This window comes from Dermacentor variabilis, chromosome 7 (assembly GCF_050947875.1).
Source record: "Dermacentor variabilis isolate Ectoservices chromosome 7, ASM5094787v1, whole genome shotgun sequence".
NCBI lineage: Eukaryota > Metazoa > Arthropoda > Arachnida > Ixodida > Ixodidae > Dermacentor > Dermacentor variabilis.
Window position 1 is genome coordinate 16,055,460 of NC_134574.1, and position 18,911 is coordinate 16,074,370.

The 18,911-nt window shown below is 47.1% G+C and overlaps 1 protein-coding gene across 5 annotated transcripts in view; it reads left to right on the forward strand.

Moving 5' to 3' along the window:
• Positions 1–18,911, forward strand: part of LOC142587347 (tRNA:m(4)X modification enzyme TRM13 homolog) — a 424,180-nt gene that overhangs the window by 220,890 nt on the left and 184,379 nt on the right. For all 5 annotated transcript variants that reach the window (XR_012829490.1, XM_075698280.1, XM_075698279.1 and 2 more), the window contains 2 exons: positions 2,398–2,479; positions 3,757–3,831. Coding sequence is in view for 4 of the 5 variants with exons in the window: in XM_075698280.1 (XP_075554395.1) it covers positions 2,398–2,479; positions 3,757–3,831 (157 nt within the window). In the remaining variant the exon portion in view is untranslated. The remainder of the gene's footprint in view (positions 1–2,397; positions 2,480–3,756; positions 3,832–18,911) is intronic.

Sequence of the window (18,911 nt, forward strand, 5' to 3'; positions counted from 1 at the left end):
TGCGCCACTGTTACTCCAGCTTCTGTGGCGCGTGATAGCACAAGCTAAAGAAAAATAGCAATAGTGCAAGCCGAGAGCAAACAGCAGCATTTTTGTGGATAGGTCATACTGCGACAACTGTTGGGTTGATGGGCGGAAGGGCTAATTTTGGTCTTTCACTATAACGGCAATTCAGAATAACGAACAATTTGCCAGGTCCCTGAACTTGATTATGTAGAGATTTTAGTGTTCTGGCAAAACAAATTACCAGCCCTGCTACTGAGTATCATCAGTTTTGTTGTCTGATACCGAGTTAATATTTATCTATATTTTTTCTGACAATGTGGTTACTTTTAACAATCCGCCTTTTTCACGGCACGATGCCGCATGCGCCCTGTTCTAGCGGATTAGTTGCAAAACGCTTTGGAAGGGTCGCGCGCCTGCGTCGGTGAGTCCCCCGGAAAGAGAAAGTGCTCGGACACGCGCCAAGCACTTGTGCCGTGTGCCCCGTGTACTGCGTTGAATCTCCACTGGTGGCTCGGTGTCGGTGCAGTGACTTTAAAATAGGGAGTGGGCAGGGGTTCGTCCGAGTTGTCCGGACAGCACCGTGAGCCAGGTAGCTGCCGCTTTTCATTGATGGCTGGCACATTTAATGAAAAACCCTTGCGTTACACTTGGACGACACTTAAATACATCACGCTGCAGGCGAAGTCTTCTTTTAGCATCGGTCTTCACTTGCTGGTGGTGGCAGCGCGTGCCAGACTTCATGTACTCGTAAGGTGAGCTACACTGGGTCGATTCGAGACCGACAAGGCGCTCACGCCAACGATCGATCGACTATTGTGCGTCACCGAAACCATTTTATCGTACCAGGCCGACAACGACGCAACCGACAAGCGCGTGTTGTACTGCGGCGGGCTTTCTTGTCGACGGCACCGCCAAAATCAGCGTGCCAACAATCGTTCGACCGAACCCTGCGCGATCGGCCTTCGAACCGCAACACCATAGCGACAGTGTATTCGCTTGTATATATAATTAATCATGCTCAAAATAAGCCAAACACGTCTACCAAGTTGAAATGCATGAGCTTCAATCCTCTCAAGCCATGCCCATCAGGTTTGAGCCGAAATCGATCCTGTTCAGCGAAGATTAAGCCTGGCGCTGTCGAGTTCGTGTACCCGCTACGAGCGCACCTGAACTGAAATGTGAGCAGTTAGGTGGAACGAAACTGCTTTTTAACTCAGTTCTGGTCTTAGCGATTTGAAATCAACTACACTGCGCATGGCGCGTACACAATAAGCCGCAAGCGGTTACACAGCACTGTGCCAACATCTGTACGTCACCGTACGCTGTCGGTCGCATTCGCTGCGTATATGAGTGGGTCGGTACGTGTTGCTTTGCCGACACATTTCTCAGTTTCAGAGATGCATTGTTTGTCTTTGCGTCAAACGGCAAACAAGAGGCAGTGCATTCGTTATACAGCAGCATAAACAACCGCCTCGCTCAGTTATATCAACGCCGTGCGAGTGATGTCATCCGCACGGTTTCGCGAGTGGACAACACGGTCGATAAATGGGCACTTATGCGACTGTAATGATGCTTTATGGCACGCGCAAACTGCAACTATGAACTATGATGGAGTTTAAGAAAAGCGAGAATGGGCTAATTAACAGCCTGTAATATGTGTACTGGATCACAGTTGCCGTTGTTTAAGTGGTTCGGCCGCTCATATTGACTCGTCTCAGGGTGTAACAACACGGCACATATGCACAGATATGCATGTTTTGCTTGTTTTGACACTATTTCGTATCAGCGATGCATCTTTTCCACAACATTTGACGATAACAACGATTTGCGGCTGTAGATGTCGATGTAAACAAGTGCACCGCTTTGATAAATTCGACACAGAAGGCTGCGGTCGCAGACTTCTTCAATATGCGAAGTGTCTAAATAATGTGTATAAAGAATACAAAAAGCGAGCTCCAAGTACTGAAATCAGCGACAAATTACAAGGCAGCCGTGTCGGCAAACGGAACTAAGCGTGCCTTTATTGACCGCACTGTTTGCACAACAGCGCACTCAGGTCTGCTCACCGAGAAGGCGGTAAGTGCTACATGCTTTCCATGAACGCATTCTACCCCGAAGTAGCCATTAATAACACTTCGCGATCCACGAAATGCACAACCGACGCGCGCTTAACGTGGACGCAGGTGCACAATTGGACCGGCGAAAGCCTCAGGACGCTTCCGAAAACGTTTTCAGCAGCGTGCGGCAGAGGGCGGCGCAGTAAAATGAAAAAGGCAGTTTGCGTATCTGCTTGGAACCCCCCCCCCCCCCCCTCCCACATTGACGATATCCATATCTCCTAGGAGAACAGTCATGCTGCAGTATTCATTGCTGGATGCTCATGTATTGCAGTTCGAGAACAAAGTGAAGAGTGACCTAGGTGATTTCCCAGAAATCCAACGGCTGCAAATTGACATACGGCATTTATGCCTCGGTAAGTGCATTGTTGCCTTCGTTAATCCACAGGGCATGCATACATGTCAGGTGTGCATGCACTGTTCTGTGTGATACAGTGCATACGGTGTCACACTGACTGAAGGAGGTTGCTGCAAGTATGGCGTCCGGCTGCTCTTTTTGGCGTCGTGAAAGTTAGAAAATGTGTGCAAAAATGGGGACTACAGTGTGGAAAAGCGGACAGACACTTTAATATGCGCCGCAAGATTTGTTGTAAGGGCGAACAACGTGGTGCATGAGAATTCCTTGGCATGCGGTGCTGATCACAGGGGCCATACCGTTAGGTGCATAAATGAGAAACTGCATGAACACCGATAAAACTGTAGTCTAATGCGAGTTCGGGGTGCACTGCACTCTGTGCAGGTGTGAACCAAATTTTAACAGCCCAACGATACTACACAAGTCGAGTAAGCAAAGGCAAAGAGAAGCTGTTCAAGCTTATAAGAATAAGGTGGCCCCCTCATGTTACGTGTGTCAATACACTGTTCATAACTGTCGGCAAAAAAGAGATTAAGATAATAAGTGACAATTGGCAGTGTCGATAGGCCCTGGAGGTAGTCCACATATATACTCTCCTTTTTCTGAAAATTAAACTGTTGATAGTTTGTGTTCGACGTCTTATGTGCGTTTGCTCGCTTGAGCCTGTGCAGTGGTTATTCTTGTGCAAGAACACTAGTATGTTTAACCAACTAGCCCACTGCAGAATTTCTCTTGATGCAAGGTACGAGGTATTTGGAGTTGCCACACTCTAAAGCTGCACTACTGTGACTGTACAGTTATCACATTTTGTGAGAACTGAGAACTGGGATTGTTGGTACCAAAGGGGATAAACATGCTATAGTCTCTATCCCAAATAATTGTTCTCTTGTAAGCAATGCAGCAAGTTTTGGTTGTGCAATTAATCCATTGTTATTTGCGGCTATTTCTGATACCTTGTGCCCACCTGCAGAATTATTGATTAGAAATCTATTGTTTGACTGATCAGTGCTGATAGGATTCTTTACTTTTTTCAAGTCATGAAGTGTAGTGTGAAGACGAAGCTGTTTCCAAAGCTGTAACCTTGAAGCCAAATAGAGCCCATGGGACAAGACAAACAGAACTGTATTAGCTTCAGCGTTTATACTAGTTCTTTTGCACTTCACCACAAAGGCACTGTTAATGTACGTTAGACTTACTCTTAACAGGCTCATATTGTGTTTATATGTTTGCTGGCTCAATTGTCGACTTTCTTGTTTTTTTTTATATTTATTATTCCAGGAAATGTCCACCTAGTGAAGGCCCATCAAAAAAAGCTCGTAGGGCTCTGCAAACACCTCTGTGGGGAAGCTACAGGTAGGTGTCGCTTTTGTGATTGATGCAGTCGAACCTCGATATATCGAACATTGGGCTGATCACGAAATATTTCGATATAGCCAGAATTCGATATATAAAATCACGTAAAAACGCGTCAAGAACCTATGCAAATCAATCAATGAAGCAAGGGCGCTATCAGGGATTGTTGTTCGGAGCGCGTGTTCGGCGCATTTGGCTTGGGCTACGGCGACTTCGTCAGCCAGGAGCGCGCGGTAGATTGCACCGCACGCTATTAGCGTAGGCCGTGCTGACTTCGTCAGCCGTGCGAAGCCGGCGCGGTCTAGGCCAGTCGCGCGATCCGCAACCAAACGCGCGCTCCGAACAACGATCCTCGATCGCGCCCCAATCGTGGCGTAGTAAATACTTGAAGCTTCGCACAAAGTAATTATTTATTCAGCTGAAAGTACTGCAGCAGTGTAGCCTGCTATTTATTGGCAGCCGCATGCTTAAACGTGGAGTCCTCAACATAGTCTACACCATCCACAAGCGATATGCCCACAAGCAAGTGCCGTCTGCCGAGGCGTCTGCGTCATTGCGGGTGCAAGCCGCCAGTTCTCACGAGGCGCGGCAGGCACAGAACACGGCATCGAGGAGGAGTCGGCGGAGTCAGTGCAGCAAATGCAATGCGTCGCTGACATTACCAAACTAGTCAAGCCGCTGCATACGTTCAAGTGGCGCCCTCAGCGCGAGCGATGTGTGCAGCTATAGTGCACAGCAGTCGGGAGCGCCCATCGCGCCACCGCTATCTTCGAGGGTGTTGTGTGAAAGCTCGACGCCTGTCAACAGAGCGCATGGGTCTGGGGTGGTGGAGTTCGATATATCCATTTTACGCCCGACCCGGATCGAAATAAAAAAAATATTAACAATGCATGCGATTTTCCAGGTGGTGGAGACAGTGTTCGATATACGCAATAATTTCATATGTCCGTATTTGACATATCGAGGTTTGACTGTATATCCAGTGGCGTAGCCAGAAATTTCGTACGGAGGGGGGCTCACATTGCAGCTCGGCCTCCTTATCCTCCTGAGACGCCACTATGGGGATTTGTCCAATATATTGGACATTCAGAAATGAGGCAGTACTCCTCTGACAAGGCTTTCATCCTCATAAAACAAGCAAAAGCCTCTGTCAGGCTGTATAGCCTTTTGCTTTTGCTTCGATTTCTATTGATGTACAGAAAGAAAGAAATCAATAAAGAAAGAATAAAACCGTGCTGTCGAACTTATTGGACACCTGCTTGCGCAATCTATGCAGCATTGATGAAAATACATCGTTCAAATTCCCGCCGAAACAGTTCCGCAATGGCGGCATTGAGCGGCGCGGTGTTTTACGGCAACTGCCGGCGAAGAAAGTACTCTTTCTCGTATTTCTACCTGCTTTCAGGGCATATCCTTGGTTTTATATTAAAATTAATACAAGAGCGAACGCACAAAATACAAAATGTAAACTGTCCGCGCGCTTACTTTTTTTATACTTCCTTTGATTTCGCCAGTCCATTACATTGGACGCTAGGACCCAACCCGGTTGTTTCACCGCGCTTTTGCGATGGCCTTGCTGTGCAGACGAGTATTGTTGGTATTTAGCGGCTTGTGGACGAAATCGCGTCTCTTTTTTTCTTTAGGGGACCGGCCTCGCGTATCTGATGAATAAGCCAATAACTTTTTTTAATCCATGGCCAGGTCCCACAAGACACCGGTCGCAGGTGGTCTCGTAAGGAAAAAAAAACATATTGATGTCCCTCGACCAGATAATGTGCACATGTACAACGTCAACATGGGTGGTGTCCACATAGCAGACCGAATGATAAGTTACTACAGTGTAAAAGCACGCGTCCACAAGTGGACAATCAGAGCCATCTTTCACCTCTTCGATATTGCCCTCAGCAACTCCTGAATGCAGAACACGAGGAACATACGCTCCCTATAGAAAAAGCGGAAAGAACTACTCAAATATATCCAGCTCCGCCGAGCTGTTGCTGAGACCCTCTTGGCTCAGGGAAGAAGTAGGATGAAACGGAGAATGAGAACGAAACCGAGTGGCATCCGCCATCAAAGCAGGCTCTACTGTCTCCTGGAGAAACCCAAGAAAAGAGCACTAGCCACTGTCCAAGGCTGGCAGACACTACAAACGCTGGCCGTTGCAGACTAGAGGGCTGCGACATGAAAACAAAGTTCTTTTGTACCAAATGCCGGCTCTTCTTCTGCATCAAGAAGGACAAAAAGGTGTTTTGGAACTGCCCTCAGGAAGTGAGCACAAGAGTGAAATTTTTGTTGAGCGGAGGAATGCTCTTTTTACGTATTTTATTCACTGCTTCGCCTTTCGAGTGAATAAAGAAATTTTGCACATGAGTTTGAGCGCAATATCCGCGCTACGTCATTACATGCGCGCTGGGTGAAAAAAGACCGGGTAGCATCCCAATGTCCAATATATTAGACACCGCGCTGAGCTGAAACTATCAGGGTATTGAAAAAATATTTAACACTTTTCACCTGCATAATTAACCCTACTGACTTATTCTGAAAGTGTGGGGAAAATCGGTGCACCCACATGCATCCCGGGTCTCAGGAGGCCTCCTTATAGAATTTGTCGAGGGATAAAATACATGAATAATGACTGAATTTCCATTACCAAAGATGCTGCAAATGAATTTTTGAACGCTACGCACTGTCAAGACAAGTAAAATATATTTTTTTCATAAAATAATGTACTCGTATGACCCAAAAATTGCGCCGGAAATAACTGATATCAATGCTTCCATGTTTTTGTCTAGTTAATAAGTAAAGAAAATATCACACGTACTTTCGAACTATATCAGCTTGAAACCAGCAAAGCATTGCATGCTGCTGATATGAAGTTGAAGACAAATAGTTGAATGATACTTCGTCATTCAAAAACCTTGTTTACATTTTTGTACATATGCAACGGCCAGGGAAAGATCTCTATGGCGCTGTCTTTTGTTCCAATGTATTGCGCAGGAGAAGCGGTCACCGGTCGCATATTGTAATTGCACCGAAATTACAGTCGCAACAGAGAAAACATAAAAAGCGGTTTTGCAAAATGTACGAGGACGAGGAATATGAAAGGGAGCCAATGCGAATATATGACGAACGGGGTACTTTATTTAAATGTAGTGTTCATGAGCATTGGACATTTGTCCCCCTGACTAACGAGTCGCGTGATTCCCATCTCAAATAGCTGCTTGGGTTGCTGTTTTGAGAAGTCTGTAACTGACTATTTCACCCTGGTGTTAACAGCGCAAAACGTAAACGAGACACGAGACGACGACACCACAAGCGCTGTGATGTCGTCCTCTCGTCTCGTGTCTCGTCTACGTTTGGGCTGTTAACACCAGGATGGAAAACCAACAAGTCCAAGCTGCTATTCTGGTGACTATTTCACGTCATCGTCCGACACGAATCTTGTTCCCTTGAGCTGTTTCTTCAATTGCCCCAATTGTTGAAGTCGCAAGGCGACAGGTCTCGGCTGTATGGGGAATGTTGCAGCGTTTCCCACTTGTACTTTGCCAGTTTTGTGTTAACCACATCAACGACGTGGGGACGGACATTTTCGTGGAGCAAGATGACCCCATTCGTCAATTTTCCATGTTGTTTGTCCTTGATTGCGACACGCAGCCGATCTAGAATTTCAGAATATCAGAAACGATAGATAGTCCCTCCAGGTTTAGCAAATTCGATCAGTAATGGCCTCTGGCGATCGAAAAAAAAAGTCAGCAACACTTTTCCGGCGGAAACGACGGCCTTTGATTTCTTTGAGGGTGGTCAATCCAAATATTTCCACCCTAGGCATTACCGTAGCGTTTCAGGCTCGTAATAGTGGCACCATGATTCGTCCCCGGGGACAACAGCAGGCAAGAAGTCGTCACCCTCATTGTGATATCAGATCAAATGAACCAAGGCAGCACCGAACCTCTCTGTCTTCTGGCCGTGGTTCAAAATCTTTGGCATCCATTACGCACACAAGAGCCGATAACCGAGACGCTCATGAATTATAGCCTGAACCGAATCGTGACTAATGTTCACATGCTCTGCCAGTTCACGGATGCTTATCCTCCATTCTTGACTAATCAGCTCACCAACCTTTGCAATTGTGTTGGGGGTGATTGCATGGTGGCTTTGGCCCGGTCTTGGATCATCTTTGCAACTTTCAAGTCCTCTGAAGCGTTTGCTCCAATGCTTCACGGTGGCCAATGAAATGCAATGTTCAACACGGCATCCATGCGGCAACTAATTTTTTAAGGGGAAACGCCTTCAGCTTTTAAAAACTCCCATGACACCACGTTGTTCAACTTTTGGAGTGTCCAATATGTCACGCAACCATGTTCACCCATTGTATGAGAGTATTAAAGAACATTTATCCTCACACCTGCGGGTTACTTTTCCTAATAAGAGATGCCTGTGTGCGGCGCACATGCCTCGCAGATAATTAACAAATCCATTATTGCGCGGGGTTGGTTGGCTCACTTTCATTTGACTCGCTGTCGTGCATTATAAATGCGAATATACAATGAAATATACAAATGCGAAGATACAAATTGTTAAAGGCACGAAGTGTCGCTGGAAACAAAGTTCATTGCACATATACACAAAACCTCCGAAAAAGATTTTTAAATATACATATATGTCTCCGATGAATCTGTGTATCTAAAAAAAAGTCGCTTTGTATAATGCGTCAAACAAGGCAAATAAACACGTTGCGCAATCACAAATCACAGAATCCAAAGGCCCGCCCCACCTCCATCCAATCCACCTGTCTTGCTTGCCTTTCCTTTCTTGAAAACCGTGCGCTCGCTACTTTCCTGTCCAGAATGGTCTGTCATGCTGATAACGCTCATGCCGTTCGCGACTTGGAAGTACCGGGCTCACAGAGCTAAAGGAAGGAATTGCGCGCAAGACAGATGATGACTATTGTGTGGCAAGCTACGACCCAAAGGGTATAATTAGCCTTAAGAGTGTACATTCTAAACCAAAATGACGCCCTTTGGATCGTATCTTGCTACGCAACAATAATAGTCATCTGTATTCTCCGCATTTCATTTAATGCTGCGAGCCCCGTACTTCCAGATCACGAACGGCTGCGCGTTGTCAGCATGACAGAACATTCTCGACAGGAAAGTAGCGGGCGCAGCGTTTTCAAGAAAGGAAACGTAAGCAAGACAAATGTCGATTATTGTTGCATGGCAAACACACACCCTAAAGGGTGCACATTTGTTTAACAGTGTATGAGTGTATGAATCGGCTCATCAAGCTTTCTATACACGTCCGTTGCTTTCGTTCATAGATCGTGTGCGTAGCTTTGCAGCTGTGATCGACATTGTAAAAGCAGCAAGAAGGCAGATGGCACAAGTAGTGTGTCTGCGTTGATTGTTTGTGATGTTTTTAGAATATCAACCAACTCAATGCACTGGTGCTGTTTACAGATAAAACGTTTTTTTCTTCATAAAACATTTTGTGCGTAAAGAAACAGGGACGAAGAATAGGGACAACACAAGGACGAGCGCTTTTTAACAACTCGTTTTATTTTTGAAGAACTACCTGCTTAAATACCCACAGATCTGCGCGATCTTGTCAACACAGCACGCCTATAGCGCATATGATACCCGCTGATCTGCGCGATCAAGTCAAGAGAGCACGTCAATAGTACATATAACACTTGTGATAAAAAGACGTGGACAAAAGCTACCCGGTCAACCTAAAAACAGCAAGGTGCATAAAAAAAACCACTTACAATAAAATGCGTTAAAGATGTGATGATAGAAGCGAATTTTCTTTATCTAACAATGAAACGGAAGGATGGCTGATGCATTTTTCTTTTTGTTTTTCAATCCACTGTGCTTCCACAATTTCCCTAGCGGTTTGATTCCTATGCCTATACAAAATGTCTGTGCTAGTAAGACAAGGTGAGCAATCATTTTCTTGGCAATGCATTGCCAAATGCGTACTAGGGCGACCTTTCAGACTAGACAAGTGCTCCCTTAACCTCGTGTTAATGCATCTCGCAGTCTGCCCTATGTACACATGACCATACGTCATAGGAATCTGTCCATTTCGTGTTTCGCGTTTCCGGTCAGCGTTGTTGAAGTCACGTCACCACACTGTAAAGATTGCATTTTTTGAGCAAGTTGATAGGTTGAGAAAGGCTGCGCCCGCTCGCTGTGATGCTGTGGTCGTGCTCGAGACTAATGAAAGAACTTAAAAAGGATAAAGGACAATGCACAAAGAATCAAAGGCAGAGGGATGTAGCTTCCAAGATTTCAGTGATTCCGTATGTGCACGCCCTTTCACACAGACTTAAAAAAGTGGCTGGTAGTTATGCAGTAAAAGTGGTATTTTCGGCAAAAAACAAAATCGGTAGTGTGTGTTCTAAGGTTAAAAAGAAGTTCGAAAGTAAGGATGATGTAAAGAAAGAATGTACTGTTAAACATCCGCGCAAGAACCAATTTGTTGATTGCGCGAAGAACGTTGTGTATCAGATTCCTATGACGTGTGGTCATGTGTACGTAGGGCAGACTGCGAGATGCATTAACACGAGGTTAAGGGAGCACTTGTCTAGTCTGAAAGTAGTCTGAAAGGTCGCCCTAGTACGCATTGGCAATGCATTGCCCAGAACATGATTGCTCACCTTGTCTTAGTAGCACAGACATTTTGTATAGGCATAGGAATCAAATCGCTAGGGAAATTGTGGAAGCACAGTGGATTGAAAAACAAAAAGAACAATGCATCAGCCATCCTTCAGTTTCATTGTTAGATAAAGAAAATTCGCTTCTATCATCACATCTTTAACGAATTTTATTGTAAGTTGTTGTTTTATGCACCTTGCTGTTTTTAAGTTGACCGGGTGGCTTTTGTCCGCGTCTTTTTATCACAAGTGTTATATGTACTATTGACGTGCTCTCTTGACTTGATCGCGCAGATCAGCGGGTATCATATGCGCTATAGGCATGCTCTGTTGACTAGATCGCGCAGATCTGTGGGTATTTAAGCAGGTAGTTTTTCAAAAAAAAAAACGAGTTAGCGCTCGTCCTTGTGTTGCCCCTATTCTTCGTCCCTGTTTGTTTGCGCACAAAAAGATTTAAGATGAATCTGTTCCAACTAGGCCGACTCGCAGTTATGTTTTTTCTTGCTGAATGAGGAGCATCTTTTGTTACCCTTAAGGCCCAGCTTGGGTTTTACATAGGGGGGGGGCGGGCGAACAATTGATATACAAAAGTATAAGGCAACGTGCTGCGACAAAGGGCAGTAGCTGCGGTCGCTGTGGTGGTGCCCACTCCCCTTCACAGTGCCAGTTCTCTCAAGCACAATGCTTTACGGGCGGGAAAACTGGGCACCTGGCACGTGTATTCCGAAGGGGGAGGACGAACAGCAAGCAGCAGCCTGATTCAAGCCCAGGTACAACACAAGCCCGCGGCCAGGGTAGCCATCGCAAAGGTACGCGGTGCAGGCATGCGGCAGCAAGCTCTTCTTCCTCGGCCAGGCTCCACGTCGTGGCCGAGTACCCGCCGATTTTCAACATGTAGCACACAGGCTTTGTACCGTTGTCTGTGCCACCATACATGCTGACCGTCGAAATCTGCGGGCACCCCATTTCCATGGAGCTGGACACAGGGGCCAGCGTGTCTGTAATGGCCGGGAAGCTCTTCAAGCGTACTTTCCCCGGCGTGTCCGTCGAGGCTTCGGGCGTGATGCTGCGCAGCTACTCCGAGCAACTCTCCCAGGTCCAGGGTCAGGCACAGGTCAGCGTCGCTTTGGCGACAGGGAGTCAACCCTTCCCTTTCACTTTACGAAGGGGTCGTCGCTGACGCTGCTGAGCCGAAACTGGATTCATGCACTGGGCGTTCGTCGTCCACAGTACCAGGAAGCCAGCCTGCAGGTGGTGCAAGACGTCCCCAGCCTCCTGACCCAGTTCAACTCCCTGTCCCAGCCAGGGGTGGGCACATTTGCCGGCACGCCGGCTGGTATCTATGTACCGGAGGGAGCCCGGCCACGTTTTTTCAAGCCTCGCCCACTGCCGTTCGCCCTGAAGGACGGGGTCACCCAGGAGCTGCAGCGGTTACAGCGAGAGGGCATTCTGGTGCCCGTAAAGACATCTGAATGGGCCGCTCCCATCGTGCCAGTCCTCAGGCGAGATGGCAGTGTCAGGATCTGCGGGGATTTCAGTTACCATCAAGCCCATCGCTACCGTCGAGAAGTACCCGTTGCCCCGGATTGAAGATCTCTGCTCAGCATTGTCCGGTGGACAGAAGTTTACCAAGCTCGACCTCAGAGATGCTTACCACCAGCTGGTGCTCCAGGATGCCTCCCGGAAGTATGTCACTATATCGACAACTTTGGGACTCTTTCAGTACACGCGTTTACCGTTTGGCGTGGCCTCGGCCTCAGCCATATTCCAGAGGGAGATGGACAACCTCTTCAGGGGCATGAGGCACGTGGCGGTGTACTTGGACGACATCCTGGTTACTGGCAGCGACGACGGGGACCACCTGCAGAACCTCCACAACGTCCTGGCACGACTGCAGGACGCCGGCCTCAAGCTCAAGCTGGAAAAGTGTGTTTTCGTAGCCTCCAGCATTGAGTACTTTGGGCATGTCATTTCCCAGGCAGGCCTAGCCCCGGCTCCCCGCAAAGTTGATGCTGTGCTCAAGGCACCTAAGCCCCAGAGCAAGAAGGAGCTTCAGAGCTACTTGGGCCTCATTAACTTCTACAGGAGTTTTCTGCCAAACCTGTCGCAGCATGTACAGCCGCTCCATCTTCTGCTTCGATATGGTCAACAATGGGTCTGGAAGGAGCAGGACCAGGCCTTCCAGCGCAGCAAGGAGCTAATCACCAAGGCTCCAGTGCTGGTGCGCTTCGATCCTGCTAAGCCTGTTGTCCTTACAGTAGACGCGTCGCCGTACGGTGTGGAAGCCTTCCTGGCACACCGGGACAAAGATGGCCAGGAACACCCTGTGTCGTTTGCTTCTCGATGGCTTCATGCTGCAGAGCAATGTTACAGCCAGCTGGACAGGGAAGGTTTGGCCCTCATGTTCGGTGTCAAACGCTTCCACCAGTACCTGTGGGGCCGGAAGTTCGAGGCGGTCATGGACCACAAGCCGCTGTTGCCGGGCTGCTGGGGCCTGACAAGGCAGTTCTTGTGCAGGCATCGCCTCGAGTGGTACGCTGGGCCTTGAGGCTGGCAGCTTGCAGCTACCAGCTGGTTTACCGTCCGCGAAAGGACCTGGGACCTGCTGATGCCCTGAGCCGCGTGCCCCTGCCAGAGGTGCCTGATGCTGTTCCAGAACCTGCTGAAGTGTTCATGCAGGAACACGCGTACCCGGAGGTGTTTCCAGATCTGCGGTATCTCAAGCGACCAATCGGGACCCAGTCCTGTCTCAGGTGGTCTAGGCGGTGTCCCGTGGAGAGGAATTGGTGCAGCAGGCCTATAGCCACATGGCCGCTGAGCTGAGCTTGCAGCAGGGCTGCCTACTGTGGGGTTCGAGGGTAGTGATCCCACAAAGTCTCCGGTCCAGGGTTCTGCAGTTGCTGCACGCGGGTCATCCAGGGATAGAAAAGACCAAGATGGTGGCCCGGTCCCATGTTTGGTGGCCTGGCCTGGACCAAAACATCGCTCATTTGGTGCAGAGCTGCCAAATCTGCCATGAGAATCAGCGAGCCTCGCGTCGTGTGGAAATCACCCCCTGGCCGTTCGCACAGAGACCCTGGTCCCGCCTACATGTGGATTTTGGGGGACCCTTCAAGGGCCATTACTTCCTGGTGGTGGTGGACGCCTTTTCAAAGTGGGTGGGGGTTATACCTGTCACCACTCCATCAGCATGCGCGACCACTGCAGCGCTACGACATGTCTTCGCCGCCCAGGGGTTGCCGGATGTCATCGTGTCCGACAATGGTCCTGCTTTCACCAGCACAGAGTACCTGGCCTGGCTGACGAAAAACGGAATCCGCCGGATGATGGTTCCACCGTACCACCCTGCTTCAAATGGCGCAGCCGAGCGGGTGGTGGAAACCATCAAAGACAAGCTCAAGAAGAGCCAGACTGGGGATTTCCGGACGCAGATTGCCCGGATACTATTTCAGTACCGGACCACGCCTCACTACGTCACTGGCCGTGCCCCCTGTGAGCTCCTGCTGGGTCGGATGGTCAAGACACCCTTGTACGTCTTGCATCCGGACCTCCGATCCACATCGCTTTTGAATTAGCTGAAGCAGAAGCTGGCTGCTGACCAAGGATGCCGTCCCGGGCCTTTGCCAGATTCGGGAGCTCCAGTTTTCGCCAGGAACTTCCGTCCTGGCCCACTCTGGTCTCCAGGCAGGTGGTGCCTCCTGCCAGCGCCTCATCGCTGCTCGTTCACATCCCAGACGGGGCCATGTGGCACAGACTCGCCGACCTTGTAAGGCCTCGCCTCGCGACCTGGCCAGCACCCCTGACAGCCACTTCTGAGTTCCAGCCCCCAGGAGGACTAGTGGCAGCACCAGTCGCTCCCAGCGGAACACCACCCACCTCGGATGCGGCAACCATAGCCAGTTGTGCGGTACGCGTTGTACCCGCGTCGAGCTCGGCACCACTCACGAGGCCGACCACTAAGGACCCTCCGGATGGAGCGAGGCTTGCCCAGGCAGCACCCGGCGTCGCTACACCCGACCCGTCAACACCGGTGCCCAGGCGGAGTACTCGACGGCGGAGGCCACCGAACCGTTACTCGCCTGGGTAGCAGGCAGCGTCGACCCAGCTAGGATGGAGGCAGAGCCTCATATTGTGAACATGGACGTTTGTTTTTCATTTAACAAACAAACTGGAGGTAAGGGGGTGTAGCAAGTATGTGACGCACCCTCGGGCACAATCTTGGTTCGCCCACCAAGCTCGGTGGCCTGCTAAAGCTCGGCAGGCAACATTGGTCACCGTACCACAATAAACACCGACGAGCACGGATGCTCGCCGGTCAGTCATCGTTCAGCACCACCCCGCTGCGGAGCGTCCGTCTATCGGATGGTGCCTCGAGACCTCCCTCATTCACGAGCCCGGGTGGATCGTGACACGTGCATGTAAGTCGAATATTCTTCTATGAGGTCGTACATGCTATGCAACCTTTACATCACTTCTCATTCGACATCATGCGCCAATAATTCTTACATTATACAAACAATAATCTTACATCATCTGGCGTCTGAAGAAATGAAGGAAGAAATGTTAATGTTTCTAATTTCCGAATGTTTCATCAAGTGCTTCTTTGAATATAATATGGTCAGGTATTTCGGCTATATTACTTGGAATATGATTCCATTCGGAAATGGCTAAGCGCAGACATGAAAACTGCAATAGTTTAGTACGTGAAAATGGTTGTTTGACCTTAAATTCGTGATGAAATCGTGGGAATTTCCTTTTGGCTGGTAAGATGTGTGCCTGAGAGGAGATATTTGGGTGATGAAAAAGCTGATGGAAGAAAGTTAACCAATATATCTTTATTCTTGTCTTCTATCGGATGAGTCCTAGGTCATGTTTTATTTTGGTGATGCTGGAATGTTGTGAATAGTTACCTCTAATAAATTGCGCTGCCTTGTTCTGAAAAGATACTAATTTGTTAATAAGATGCGTTTGATGCGGGTTCCATATAAATGAGGCATACTCAAGCTTTGAACGAAGTACGGTGGTATATGCAAGAAGCTTACTGTCACTACTAGCCTGACGAAGCATTCGACGAATGAAGCCAAGAGATTTGCATGCAGCGGAAACAATACAACCCACATGATTATGCCACAACAAAGTCGGAGAAAAATGAACACCTAGATATTTAAATGACTCTGCAGTTTCTAGAGCCTCACCATTAAAAAAGCATGTGTGTTTCGTAACTTCACTGCTAGTAGTAAATCTCATAAGTTTAGTTTTTGAGGTATTTATGTTTCATTTGCCAGTCTGAGCACCATCTTTCCACCCTGTTCAGGTCATTTTGTAATTTATCACAGTCAGTCCTATATATTAATGGCCGATACAGAACGCAGTCGTCGGCATATAACCGGATTTCCGACTCTATACCCTGATGAATATCATTTATATAATTTAAAAATAGAGTGCGTCTCGAAACAGAACCTTGAGGCACACCGGACTGAACAGGTTGAAATGACGAATGGACATTATTGATTACGACAGCTTGTCGTCTGTTACTTACATATTCTTTAAGCCAGTCTATTATTTCTGGTTAACTTTAATCAGCTTCATTATATATATGACGCAGTTATGAGCCACATGGTCAAAGGCTTTAGCAAAATCTATAAATATGGCGTCAGTTTGTGTAAGTTCGTAAAGGTTGAGGTGAATGTCTCTAGTTAGTTCAAAAAGCTGGGATTCACGTGACCGGCCTCGTTGAAAACCATGCTGGTCTGCAAATAGATTGTCGTTGCTAGCCGTGTACTGCATGATTTGGGAAGATAAGATGTGTTCAAGTAATTTGCATACAACAGAAGTAAGGGATATAGGCCTATAGTTTGTTGGCTTGTTTTTGTCACTGGTTTTATATATTGGCATCACATGTGCCAATTTCCAGTCGCTTGGAATTTCGGCAGTGTCGAGAGACTGTTGAAACCATATTGTAGTATAAGAGCAGAATTGTGCCCTGCCATTTTAGTAGCGTGGTACAAATACCGCCAGGACCAGGACTAGAAAACGATAGCAAACGTTTAATAGCTTTCACAGTACCGTCACTTGTCACAGTAATACATTCCATAAATGGAGAACTATCAGAAAACTGTGTTGACATATCTAGAGTCTTCTCGTCATTAAATACATTACAAAAGAATGAATTAAACCGATCAGCAACATCCATGACATGAATTGCAGCACCAGACACAGTGTCGAAAACAGATAACTCTTTTGTAGGTGCGGGAGAAATGACCTTCCAAAATTTTTTTTGATCTGTTTTTAGAAATTGCGAAATATCCTGGTTGAAAAACTTATATTTGGCAGCCTCAATATGTAAGGCACATTCTTTCAAAAATGACAAATATTCTGACTTAGCTTCAACAGACTTTGCGCTTCTTGGTTTTCGAAAGAAATGTTTCTTTTTATTATTACCCGTGTACTTAGATTTAGGTGCACGTTAAAGAACCCCAGGTGGTCAAAATTTCCGGAGTCCTCCACTACGGCGTGCCTCATAATCAGAAAGTGGTTTTGGCGCGTAAAACCCCATAATTCCATAATTCATTTCTTTTTATTCAAATATCGCGTAATCCATGGCTTGTCTGCATTTTCATAGATCCATTTTTTTTAAATGTATCTCTCCCGCAGTCTTTACAACTCGTCACGAAAACGAATCCTGTTATCTTGCAACGAACAGTTTTCATACGTTTGCATGAATGACAGGTAAACTTCAAAAAGCTCAGAGTTGAAGCCTTTGGGGATCTGCTTAAGAATAGTCATAAATCTTTTTTTGTCGCGGTTTCTTCACGGTTTGCGTTTTTAAGGTACAATGTATGACACGATGGTCGCTGATAAACTCTAGTACATACACGGTAGCACGCTCGGGGCGTGTTGTTAGAAGCAGATCAAAAATAGCATTGAGCCGCGTAGGGATTTCGATAAGTTGAGACAACTGAAAATATTTTAAAAGATCAATAAAATATGCACAATCGCGTGTCTGGCGCGTGCTAGGGGATTTTAAAGCAGACCACTTTGCCTGGAAAGTTAAAATCGCCGGCCAAAATTATGGGAGAGTTACTTTATTCGGATTGGACGGAGCCTTATACAGACTGTAGTTCCTCAGAAAAATCTTGTAGAAAGTCAGGTGGCCTATAGCATGCTCCAATAACTAAAGTTACAGCTTGTAAATAGCATGCAACCCAAATAGTTTCAAGAATGCTGTCATTAGGAAGGGGTTTTACCTTTATATGCTTTCTTACCGCTATTACGACACCGCCTCCTTTTCTATCCACACGGTCTTTACGAAAAACAGACAATAAATTTGAAAGTTATAGCTCAGAATCGCTAACTTGAGGAGTTAACCACGTTTCCGTTCCGATTATAACATCTTCATTACAACCGTGAATGAGGGAAGTAAGCTGATCTTGTTTGTTAAGAATGCTACGAAAGTTGGCGGAAATTATAGAAAATGAAGGTGTCCCACTGTCTTTCTGCGCCTGGCGACTGCGTCATGGGTTTGCATTTCGCTGGACACATTCCACGATCCTGCCCTCGGAATGCTGGTACCAAAATACTTTCCTGCCTATCTTTAGCTTATCGAAAGATAGCTTAAACCTTTCATCAGGTTGACAATTCGCTCAAGCAAAGTAGCGAAGCTGTTAGCGCACGAATTGTATTCTAGGTGAGAAGTCCTCCTCTATCCAAACCTTTAACTTCAAAATTTTTACCCTGTAGGAATTAGCCAGAATACTGCATTTTGTCTTGTAGTGTAGAAACTTCACTATTACTGACCGGTGCTGCCCTTGCCTGCGAGATCCACTGCGATGTGCACATTCAATATCCGTTACTTCGAGGCCGAGGTGATCTCTGCAGAAGCTTTGAATGACAATTTGAGAAGCCTCGTAGTCTTCTTTCTCTGCCTTAGGCAAGCCTTTGAATATCAAATTCTTTCTGCGCATGCGATTGTTGATGTCATCAACGAGTTCAACCATGTTAGGTTCGAAATCCCGTCCATCAGAAAAGGATGAAAGATCGCTTTTGATGTCAGCGACACCTTTTTTGACTTCGGATAACGCTGTGGCATTTCCCAAAGAATCGTCTAGCAAAGCTTCTACTTTCGAAAGCCGTTTCTTAAGGTCAGTTATACCTGATAAAATATCCTTCATCTTACTGCTAATTTCCTTTTCAAAATTTTCACGAGCTGATTCGGCATCCTTTAGGGCATCAAGAACCTTGTCTATCTCGTCAGGGCCGGGATTGACTTCAATGTCACCGCAGGAGATTAAGAGATAAACATAAGAACAATCAGTCGCCCTCTAGGGCACCATGTAGCAAAGAAACCAGCAGCTGCATGAAAACGAAGCCTTTCACTACAGCTACACTTTAGTCGTTGGCTATGGCTACCTATCCGCGCACG